Genomic DNA, 11,508 nt, shown 5'->3' with positions numbered 1-11,508 from the left:
TCCTCTGCGGCACAGGCTCCAGGGTCTCAGCACCACTGGCTTCACCAGGCACCCCAGGGCAGACACCTGGCTTGGGAGTGTTTGCGCAATTGGAACTCCAGGTAATCCGCAGATCCCAGGCATGGCTCCCAAGGGGTTGTTCCGAGGTCACCAGGAGGGTCGCAAGCGGTCCGGGTGCGCGCAGCCCTGATGCCCTCCCTGTGCGCCCGCAGAAGACTGGCCGCTCCCGCCCGCCCACCCGCAGCCCAGAGCTGTCACGTTCCTGCGCCTGACTCAGGCCGCTCGGGGCGGGGAGATGGGAGGCGGTGCCGGCGCCCAACTCGGCCTGGAGGCGGCACCAGGAAGCGCCCGCCCCGGCCGGAGCCGCCATGTAACCGGCGCCGCCCGGAGCCGAGCTGTGCGGGCCCCAGTGACCGGCCCGCCATGGGGGACGAGGACGAGGAGGAGGGCTGCGCTGTGGAGCTGCGGATCACGGAAGGTGGGGCAGGGGCGGCCAGGGGCTGCGGGGCTGCGTGATGACTGCCTGGGCCACAGGGAGGGGTCATGTACTGGCTGGGCTCATTCGCCCCCTATGCCCACAGCCAACCTGACTGGGCATAAGGAGAAGGTGAGCGTGGAGAACTTCGAGCTGCTCAAGGTGCTGGGCACGGGAGGTGAGGACCCCTACCCACCAGGCAGATGTCCCAGGCACGGTGCCCTGGGCCTCCTGCCTCCTGCCGGCACACCCGCCTGGGCCTGGGCCAGGCCACCAGCAATGCCCCCCACCCTTTCTTGGAACAGCCCGCCTTGCCTGCCCTGCCCTGCCAGGGTTTGCATGCCCTTTGCAAGGTCCTCCTGGATTTGCCAACACCTTTGGGGGCTTGCAGCCTTCCCAAGTGATTTGCACAGTTCCTCTCCTTGCGCTGATATTAGAGTCCTCTCCCCCACTTTGCAAACTCCCCAGCTTGGGTTTGCACATCCCTCCCAAATCTGCACGTACCTCTGCCTCCCTTGCTTGGATTTGCATGTCCTCAAATCTGTCTGATCTTCCCCAGGTTTGCACAGGCCCCGCCCCCACCTTGCCCTGCAGGCCTCCTGGAGTTGCATAGCCCCCAGCTGGTTTGCACACCCCTCCCGGCTTTTGCTGAGCACCCTCCCAGTGCTGTGCACACCTTTCCCTTAGAAGCCTCTGCCGGCTTTTTGCACACCTGCCTCTCACCCCAGTTCCTTCCCCCAATTGCACACCCTCCTGGGTTGGCATCACTCCTACCCCCACCAGTCTGCACCACCCTCCTGCTCACCGCCTACCCTCTGCCTACTCGCTGCTCCCACAGCCTACGGGAAGGTGTTCCTGGTACGGAAGGCGGGTGGGCACGACGCAGGGAAGCTGTATGCCATGAAGGTGCTGCGCAAGGCTGCGCTGGTGCAGCGCGCCAAGACGCAGGAGCACACTCGCACTGAGCGGTCAGTGTTGGAGCTGGTGCGCCAGGCGCCCTTCCTGGTCACGCTGCACTACGCCTTCCAGACCGATGCCAAGCTGCACCTCATCCTGGGTAAAGGCAGGCACCTGCCAACTTTGGGGGCTATGGAGGCAGGTGGGGCCACCCATGGGGACTGCTTCCAACATCTAACCTATCCCCCAGACTATGTGAATGGTGGTGAGATGTTCACCCACCTCTACCAGCGCCAGCACTTCAAGGAGGCTGAGGTGCGCGTGTATGGGGGCGAGATTGTGCTGGCTCTCGAACACCTCCACAAGGTGGGTGAGGACCTGGCCACATGCCTGTTGCCATGGACACTGGGTCTGGGCCTTATTAGGGGCTTCCAAACATGGCAGCCTCCGATCTCTCTCTCTTCCTGGGGGGTGGTGGAGACCAGAGCTGCTTCCTCAGGCCTCCTGGAAGGAAGGCCTCTGCACTGCCTGGTGGGGTCTCTTCCCCTGACGTCCCCTCGAAGGTGCTTTCCTCTCACAGGGAACTCGGGACTGCCTCTTGGGGCCGTGTTTATAGAACTTCCTCAAATGGAGACCTCATGCCTTGGCTCCCAAAGCCTTCTTGCCATGGAGCTCTTCACACAGGCTTTCTTCTCTCTGGGACCTTGGGGCCTGCTTCTCTGGGCCCCTACCATGGGGCGGTCCTCCTTGCTAGCTTTTGCATCTTAAATGGCCTTTCCTCTTCAGTGGCTCAGTCCTACCCCAGGCCCACTCCTGCACTGAAGATCCCCTTCTCCAGGGGGTCCCCTTCTTCTGGGCATTGACTTGGTGCAGGGACATGAGCTGTAGGAGCTGGGGCTGTTAGGGGAAGGGTCCTCAGTATCCCTCTTGCTCCTGCCAGCTGGGCATCATCTACCGAGACCTGAAGCTGGAGAATGTGCTGCTTGACTCCGAGGGCCACATCGTCCTTACGGACTTTGGGCTAAGCAAGGAGTTCCTGACAGAGGAGGTGAGTGAAAGCAGTCTCTCCGCCTACCCCAGTGTAAGCCATCTCCTTCCTGTCTCCTGCTCCATGCTTGGCACTGCTTGTTTCTTGGAGGTACAGAGGTAAATCGCCCTAGGCCCTGCCTTCAGGAAGTTCTCACTGCTCCAACCCTCGCAAGTCCAGTGAGTTCTCCTCTGAACCTTGAGGGTTGCTGGTTGTCCAAAGTGGGTCTTCTTGCCCTTCCAGAAAGAGCGAACCTTCTCCTTTTGTGGCACTATCGAGTACATGGCCCCAGAAATCATCCGCAGCAAGTCGGGGCATGGCAAGGTGGGTTGGCAGGGGAGTGGGGGTGGTGGTGGGGTGAGGCCGGGGTGGCTGCAGGCCCTCACTTTGGCTCGGCCCTGGCAGGCTGTGGACTGGTGGAGCCTGGGCATCCTGCTCTTTGAGTTGCTGACTGGGGCCTCACCCTTCACTCTGGAGGGTGAGAGGAATACGCAGGCAGAGGTGTCTCGGTGAGTGGGGCTGGATGTGGAGGGCAGCTGAGGGGCCTGGGCAGGGAGGGGGGGCTCGCTGCCCCTGACGCCCCCCCCAATCCTCCCAGACGGATCCTGAAGTGCTCCCCTCCCTTCCCCCCTCGGATCGGGCCTGTGGCGCAGGATCTGCTTCAGCGGTTACTTTGCAAGGACCCCAAGAAGCGGCTGGGTGCGGGGCCCCAGGGGGCACAGGAAGTCAAGAATCATCCCTTTTTCCAGGTGAGGCTCCTGAGCCGCCCCCACACCTTTCTGCACATACCTAAGCTGGGCTGCTGCTCTGGGTTTGGGGACACTGGAGGGATGGTCGGAGACAGGCCAGTTTCACTTGATTTAGAAAAGTCTCCAGATAAAGAAAGCAGACTTATCTTCTCATCCATCTCTATTGAATCTCAGAAGATGCGTTCCTGGGCAAAGAATTCTAGGTTCGTCGATTGTCAGGGCTGGCAGGGACTTGAGGCTGCATTTGTCAGTCCTTTCATTGGACAGGTTCAGAGAAGGGAGGTGACCTGCTCAAGGTCACATAGTAAATGTGTAGAGCTGGGAACCCCAGGTCCTCTGTTATTCCAGATCAGTGCTAACCACCACCCTTGTGGCTCTTAGTGTCCATCTAGGCATTTTTTCTTCGTTTCTGTACAGTCCATGTGCATGCCATTCAGATGGATGGTCAACCAGCCACGTGGGTTTTGTTTGCTTGCTAAGAGCTCATATAGGTTAGAGTGCAGTGCAGAGTGAATTCTATTTCCTTGTAAGACCTCGCTGACTTGGGTGTGTCATTGCCTAGTAGGACCTGTGACAGTGAATACCTACCGTGTGTTGGCCCTTTGCTTGCATTATTTCATGTAACCCTGAGAACCATCTTGATTATCCCCATCTTTATAGAGGAGGAAACTGAGGTTCAGAGAAGTTAAGTAATTTGCCCAAGATCACCCAGCCTGGAAATGGTAGAGCTCAGATTCAAACCCTGGTCTGGGAGACTTGAAGGCTCATACTCTTCACTGCTTGTTCTGTTTACATGTGGGTATCAGATGTGCCACTTGTCTGACATTGTAGCAAAAGCACCCACTTATGGGCATTTATTGTGGGCCAGGCACTCAGTTACCCTGTTACGAGTGCCATCTCCTTGAATCTTTCCTGCAAGTACCTGCCTAGAAGGGCCCTCAGAGCTGCTTTCTCAGACAGCAACCTAAGTCTCTGTGGTGAAGATGTCCCTTTGTGGGGGAAGTGGCTGAACAGTGTCGGTTTCCTTAAGTGAAGTCCTCAAGCCCACCCTGAACACAAGCTGGGCCATGCCTGCTGGGAGTGCGTTGGCCAATAGTCAGACCGGGCAGGCCCCACGGTCTTCAAAGCCTCAGGCTCAGAAGGGGTGTTCCCCTCATTTCCCGTTCTCTGGAGACAGCCTCTTTGGTGATAGCAATTCTGAGGTCTCTGTGGCAGAAGTGGGACCTTCAAGTCTAGTCAGGCTTCTTAGCTGCAAGTGACAAAAAGTCCGACTTAAAATGGTGATATCCATGGAACAGCATTTGGCTGCTAACAGAGATTGGAATAAACAATAGTCCAAGCAAATTAGAGGGTTATTTATTTTTTACAAAAACAAAGTCCAGAGTTTGACAGGCCAGGGCTGCTATGAATCCCGGCAACTGTTTTTTTTTTTTTTTTTTAAATGCTCCTCCATTCTTAGCATTTAGCCTACATCCCCAGGGTTGCCTCATGGTCCAAGATAACTGCTGGAGCACTTGCCATCTAGGCTGATGTCCAGGCAGGAAGCAGGAGAGGAAGGGCAAAAAGGGCATTTGCTAACTGTCTACCCTCCTCTTGAGAATCTTTTCCTGGATTCCTACCTCACAATATTTGCTCACAGATTATTGCTCACCTCTAACTACAAGGAAGTTGTAAAATATTGTCTTAATTGTGCCCATTGCTTCCTGGAATAAAATTGGGGCAATAGAACTGAGGAAGACAGGGAAAGTGGATGTTGGGCAGGCAATGATCACGCCCTGGCACTAGCTTAAACATAAAGGGGCATATTTACTTCCCATCAGCGAAAAGTCCAAGGAAAAGTTTTCTGACTTCAGGCAAGCCTGCATCCAGGTGTTGAACTGATGTCATTAAGAATCTCTTTGCCACTTGGTTCTGCTTTTCTATACAGACTTCATCATTAGACACCAAGGGGGTCCCCAGCAGTCACAGGCCCACATTCTCCAAGATTTAAGTCTAGTAGGAGGAACATATTTGTTTGTTTTGCAAGTGAATTCTATTAAACGTTCCAGAATGGACTGAATGTGGGGAAGGGTGATTCTCCAAGGGAAATAGGGATTGTGTTATCCCAGGGAGGGAAGTAGAGGCTCGGGAAGCAAGAAGAACACCTTCCTCCCAAATGCAAGATAGACCCTTGCCTCCCTAAGGAGCTGCCCAGTGAGGGTGGCCTGAGTAGAGAGGGGTTTCTACATTTTGCCCTTTGACCCCCCAGTCTCTCATTCCTTTTTTCCAGGGCCTGGATTGGGCTGCTCTGGCTGCCAGGAAGATTCCAGCTCCATTCCGACCCCAGATCCGCTCAGAGCTGGATGTGGGCAACTTTGCAGAGGAGTTTACTCGGCTAGAGCCTGTCTACTCACCTCCTGGCAGCCCCCCCTCTGGGGACCCTCGTGTCTTCCAGGTGAGTGAGAGCTCGTAGAACTCCAGATGTGGGGCAGGCAGGATGCTGCTGCCAGCCTCCGCCCTGGCTGACACATGGGCACTGCGTAGGCCCTGTGCCCTGATCTGGCAGGACTCAGTGTTTCGCTCCAGACCTCTCCACTCATGGGGTACCTGGAGCTGTCAGTCAGAGACTGCCACGGCAGGGCGTGTCTTTGAACTTCATGGTTTATCTGTAAATTTCATGTTAATTTCCCTTCTATTCCATCATATCTCCTTATTGTTCTGTAAAAATACTGTTTTAAATTATTCACTTACTTATGTGGACACTTAGGAAGAGATACATCATGTTTATACTATGGCTTTGCATGCCCTTTGGCACACCATATCAGATTCCTGGGGGCACAGACCCCCTCCACTTGTTTTCGAAGCTTAAGCCTGTTGGACAAGTCCTACCCCTTTGCTCAGCATTCAAGTCCCTTGGTGTGACTTTGGTGTGGCCCTTGCTCAGCTCCGTGGCCTCAGCGCTATTATCACACTTGGTGCTCCAGCAGCAATGAACTGCTCAGAGGTTTCAGAACACATCTCTGTACTTTTGCACATGCAGTTCCCTCCACCTGGAGAGCCCTCCCCACAGTTGCCCACCTGGCAGTGTCTGTCATCTTTCAAGCCTTGTTGTCCTGGGCTGGCTGCCCCCGTGTGAAGTCTCCCCCACTCCTGTGGCCCTGGGCTGCCGTTTCCTTCACGCACTAACCCTCTGCAGACAGCATCTCCTTCTGAGCAGTTTGTCAGGTTTTTCCTGAGATCCCCACTGAGACCGCCTCCCCTGGTCCAACGCTCCCAGAGGGCAGAGACAATGTTTAATTTCTGTGTTCCTATGCCCAGTGTGGGGGCCTGACCTGTAGGATATGGTCCATAAGCATTAAATAAGAATAGACCAATATCAAGTATGAATGAATCAGTCCCTTCTGTGAAGCTCTTACAAGTGACAGCTCTGTGCTTGAACATCTCTTAATCCATTGTCTCATAGTCCTGAGAAAGTTCTTTCTTATGAATTGATGGTTATACTCATTAATTCATTTCATGATACGAAACTTTGTATTGAGTGCCCATAATGTGCCAGGCAGAGAGCTGGGCACTGGGGATGTATCAACAAACCTAACAGACAAAAATCCCACCCAGCGGAGCTTGCACGCTAGTGCACAGCGAGGCTACATTTTTAGGAGAAAACACATTGTTAAAATTACCCCTGAGAATCCCTTGAATTGACAGGACATGGATCCTTAGGAAAGGCAAAGAATCAACTTTGGTTTCTCTTTACATTTCCTCAGTAGCGCCCCCCTTGCAGAGAGGCGAAAAGTTGATTTGAAAGGAAGGAATAAGGATTTTTTTTGTCCTCAGTGGGTATAGTTGAATTCTCATAAGCGAAGCAGGTGTGATGCTAGGGTACAGTCCTTTCATGCCTTTGCCCATCACTTTTTGGGCCACTATATTGTGCCAGGTGATGCCCTTGGCACTTGGGGGGTGTCACTGTGATGAGAAAGGAGGGGTCACAGACTGGTGGGGGACAGACATGGCCCCAAGTGAGCATAGAACAAGGTGGAATAAAGTGTCTACACATTCTATGTCTACCAGAATGCAAAGGCCACATCCCCCACTACCCCCTGGTCTGGGGTCTTCCCTCTGCCTGTTCTCCTCCTCGCCAGGTCTGGGCCTTCTAGGGACTCCACTTGCACTCCAGCCCCCAGATACCCATCTGCCCCTGACCCACCACCCCTGCCCTCCGCAGGGATACTCTTTTGTGGCCCCATCCATCCTGTTTGACCACAACAACGCGGTGATGACTGATGTGCTGGAAGTGCCTGGTGCTGGAGACCGGCCCGGCCGGGCAGCTGTGGCCAGGAGTGCCATGATGCAGGTGGGTTGGGCCAGGGTTGGGAGAAGTTGACTTGGGGGTTCCAGGCCTGGACCTGGTTCCACCAGGCGCCCACAATGTGACCTTGGTGAGGTCTGGAGCCTCTCTGAGGTGGGGCATAGCATGGCCACAAGCCTCCCAGGTAGGACGTCTGATACATTCCATTTGTCCCCAGGACTCCCCGTTCTTCCAGCAGTATGAGCTGGACCTGCGGGAACCCGCATTGGGCCAGGGCAGCTTCTCTGTGTGTCGCCGCTGCCGCCAGCGCCAGGGAGGCCTGGAGTTCGCCGTCAAGATCCTCAGCCGTAGGTGGGTGGGCCCGGGGTGGGCTGGGCCTGGCAGAGGGCTCGGGAGGGCAGTGCCAGAGGTCGGCCATCCTGACCCCTGTCTGCCCGGCCCCCAGGCTGGAGGCGAATACGCAGCGCGAAGTGGCTGCCCTGCGTCTGTGCCAGTCGCACCCCAACGTGGTGAAACTGCACGAGGTGCATCATGACCAGGTGACGGGCCGAACGCTGGGCCACAAGGGCAGCTGGTGGAGGGCTGGGAGGCGGACTGGTGGCGGAGTCTGAAGGCGCCATGGGAGGGTTCTGAGGGGACCTGGGAGGCCAGGAAGGTGGGATTTGAGGGAGTAAGGCCAGAGGACTGGAAGGCGGAGCTGAAGATGTCCAAGGGAACGGAGTTTGAGGAGAGTATGGAGAGGAGTAGGATTTAAGGTGGGTAAAGGGGCGGGGCCTGTAAGGCTGGGGGGCCTAAGAGTGTTCCTTGGGTTGGGGCATAGAACATGGGCGGGGCCTGAGGCTGGAGGCAGGGCTTGTCAGTGATGGAGGGGCGGGGCCTGGCTAATGGTTGGGGCCCGGCTGGTGTCCGTCGTGGTGACCATGGCCGGCTGCGCCGCCTGCAGCTGCACACGTACGTGGTCCTGGAGCTGCTGCGGGGCGGGGAGCTGCTGGAGCACATCCGCAAGAAGCGGCATTTCAGCGAGTCTGAGGCGAGCCAGATCCTGCGCAGCCTAGTGTCGGCCGTGAGCTTCATGCACGAGGAGGCGGGCGTGGTGCATCGTGACCTCAAGCCTGAGGTGGGTTCAGGGCCTCGGCGGCGGTGGGGGAGGGTTGTGGTCCGGAGGGCCAGTCTCTGATGGCCGCCTGCCTGCCCTCACAGAACATTCTGTACGCCGATGACACGCCTGGAGCCCCGGTGAAGATCATCGACTTTGGGTTCGCGCGGCTGCGCCCGGCAGGGCCCATGCAGACGCCCTGCTTCACCCTTCAGTACGCAGCCCCTGAGCTGCTAGCGCAGCAGGGCTACGATGAGTCCTGCGATCTCTGGAGCCTCGGCGTCATTCTGGTATGGGACGCCTGAGCTTGGGGTCAGAGGTCTTCCTGATGAGGGGCAACAGGGGAACCAGAGGCAGGGGACAGGGGTCATCTTGGTGGGCATGGCAGGGTTTGGTCTGAGGCTATCGTAGGGGCATCTGGGTATTCCGGGTGGAGGTCAGGGGCATCGCGTGTGGGCCTCAGGAGTTACCCTCGCGCAGAGGTTGAATGGTCCTGAGAGTGAGCTGAGAATTCAGCCTTCTGGCCTCTCTTGGCCCGAAGCCTGAACCCGGCTCACTTTTCCTCCCACCCCCTAGTACATGATGCTGTCGGGGCAGGTCCCCTTCCAGGGGGTCTCAGGCCAGGGCGGGCAGAGCCAGGCGGCGGAGATCATGTGCAAGATCCGCGAGGGGCGCTTCTCCCTAGACGGGGAGGCCTGGCAAGGCGTTTCTGAGGAAGCGAAGGAGCTGGTCCGAGGTGCGGAGCTGGTGTCACAGATCCTGGTGGGGGATGGGAGGCCATGGGATCATGATGGGACAGGGATCGTCACTGGGTGAGGTGTCCTGGTTCAGGGACTGGTGTGGGAGGAGAGTGGGGCTGTTAGAATTTCTCTGGGGGCAGCCGCTACACACGACCCCGCCCTAATACTTTCCTGCCCTGCCTCTAGGGCTCCTAACTGTGGATCCTGCCAAGCGGCTGAAGCTTGAGGGGCTGCGAGGCAGCTCGTGGCTGCAGGACGGCAGCGCGCGCTCCTCGCCCCCGCTCCGGACGCCTGATGTGCTGGAGTCCTCAGGGCCGGCTGTGCGCTCAGGACTCAACGCCACCTTCATGGTGAGGGGCGGGGCCTGTGGGCAGGGTGTGTGTGTGTGTGTGTGTGTGTGTGTGTGTGTGTGTGTGTGTGTACACACAGAGCCTGGAGAGGCGGGGTCTCCCAGAAGGGAGGTCCTCAGAGTCTAGAAAGGTGAAGTGACCCGAGTCCTGGCCGAGTCGGGGTCTGATCTTTCGGCACCCCGGGGAGCCAAAGCTAGGGTCTGGAAGTTGAGGCCTGGCTCGTGGTGTGTGGGGAGTCACTTCTTCTTTTCTGCCAGGCGTTCAACCGGGGCAAGCGCGAAGGCTTCTTTCTGAAGAGCGTGGAGAACGCGCCACTGGCCAAGCGGCGGAAACAGAAGCTGCGGAGTGCTGCCACCTCCCGCCGAGTCTCCCCTGTGCCCGCTGCCCCAGGCCGGGCCCCTGCCCCCAAGGGAGCCCCCCGCCGAGCCAACGGTCCCCTGCCCCCCTCCTAGCCCCCTCCCTCGCCACTGTGACCCTCCCTTCCCCCTTAGAGGCTGTGTGTGACCTGGCCTCCGGCATCATCCGCTCTCTCCTTCTCCAGAGATTGCCCTCCCCTCCCCACTCCCAGACAGAGCAGAGGTATTTTTATAAGAGAATTTTTTATGTCTTACCAGATAGAGTTAGAGATGCAGGGAGGGAGAGAGCCTGCTGGGGAGTGGGGTGTGAGGGCCCCTCTGCCAAGACCTTATCTGGCAGAAGGTGCTGCTCCCCCAGGGGGCTGCCCCAGCAGGGAAGGGCTCCTCCCCCATTTCTAAGCACTGAGTTGCCAAGGGGAGAAACTGAGACCTCTCCCCTGCCCTCCCCTGAGGCCCTGCTCTTGGGAAGTAGCACCCCTCAAGCTGTCACTTTATGAACTGTCTGTGCAATTGTGTCCACCAAAGACTTGTGTTGGGGGTTCAGGGAAAGGCCCTGGGGACTCCGTGGAGCATTTCTGCTTCACTTTATGTCACCTGCTTCTCCCCTATTGGGGCTAAGGAAGGAGGTAGGCGACCCCTTAAAAGAGGAGGTCCCCTTCTCATCCACCCCTCCCCTTTGGCACAGCTGCTCCTGCCTTGGGGACGGGGCCTTGGGGGTCTGGGCTGGGCATCCCCTCACTGCCTTGGCCCATCTGGGCTGACATTAATAAAAATCCACCCAGTGCTGTCTGTGGCGTCTGCGTGTGTGTGGGTGGGGGTGGGGGTGGGGATGGGGCCAGGGTCTTGGGGCAGGCAAGCTGACAGCCAATGGGGCCTGGGGCCTCAGAGAGGAGGGATGGGCTGACGCTTCTGGGTAAAACGTTACCCTTTGTCCTTGGCTTTTGACATGAGCAGTAGGAGGGCCAATCATGTTGGGTATGTATGTGGACAGCTCTGCCATGTCTCATTTACAACTCTTTTGGTTGTAAGTAACAGAAAACCTAACCTGAACTTGCTTCAGCAGAACAGGAACTTTAGGTTCTTGTAACTGCAGAGTCCAGGTGTAGCTTCTGGAAAGGCCCGATCTAGGCGCAAACCTATGATCAGGACTCAGCTTCCCAGTCAGCTTTTTATTCCGTTTTCTTGGTGTTGCAGTCTGGAGGACTCTCCTTTTGGCCCAAAGATGGGTGCCAGGTGCTCCATGAGCTAGTGGGATGGCTTGTTTAAAACTTTATTTCTATCATAAGTGATGCAGAAACAAACAAGTTGGTACATAAATCTATGCATTTAGAAAAGCTCTATTGAGATGGAATTCATATACCATATTATTCACCCATTTAAGAACACAAGTCAATGATTTATTTTTTATTTTTTTATTTTTCAATGATTTTTAGTATATTCAGTGTTGTACAAACATCACCACGATCTAATTTTAGAACACTTTTCACCCCTAAAAGAAACTGTACTTTTGGCAGTAACTCTCCATTTCCCCTC

The 11,508-nt window shown here is 56.5% G+C and overlaps 1 protein-coding gene across 4 annotated transcripts; it reads left to right on the top strand.

The window, feature by feature from the left end:
• Positions 1 to 319: 319 nt before the first annotated feature.
• On the top strand, positions 320 to 10,770 carry RPS6KA4 (ribosomal protein S6 kinase A4). Of its 4 annotated transcripts, none has more exons than XM_033121058.1 (17): positions 320 to 478; positions 582 to 653; positions 1,314 to 1,538; positions 1,623 to 1,738; positions 2,313 to 2,420; positions 2,643 to 2,723; positions 2,805 to 2,908; positions 2,998 to 3,148; positions 5,418 to 5,582; positions 7,350 to 7,478; positions 7,651 to 7,784; positions 7,879 to 7,972; positions 8,377 to 8,550; positions 8,634 to 8,819; positions 9,106 to 9,265; positions 9,456 to 9,619; positions 9,877 to 10,764. In XM_033121058.1, exons 1-17 carry the CDS (start codon positions 424 to 426, stop codon positions 10,069 to 10,071), a joined length of 2,313 nt encoding a protein of 770 aa, XP_032976949.1. In that variant the 5' UTR covers positions 320 to 423; the 3' UTR covers positions 10,072 to 10,764. The 4 variants fall into 4 exon arrangements, with proteins under 4 accessions (XP_032976949.1, XP_032976950.1, XP_032976952.1 ...); XM_033121059.1 differs by having other exon boundaries at positions 321 to 478; positions 1,314 to 1,532; positions 9,877 to 10,770; XM_033121061.1 differs by having other exon boundaries at positions 351 to 478; positions 582 to 607; positions 1,314 to 1,532.
• Positions 10,771 to 11,508: the final 738 nt, after the last annotated feature.

Source organism: Rhinolophus ferrumequinum, chromosome 11 (assembly GCF_004115265.2).
Source record: "Rhinolophus ferrumequinum isolate MPI-CBG mRhiFer1 chromosome 11, mRhiFer1_v1.p, whole genome shotgun sequence".
NCBI lineage: Eukaryota > Metazoa > Chordata > Mammalia > Chiroptera > Rhinolophidae > Rhinolophus > Rhinolophus ferrumequinum.
The sequence above is the reverse complement of the archived record's forward strand: the minus strand, read 5'-3'. Positions and strand labels throughout refer to the sequence as shown.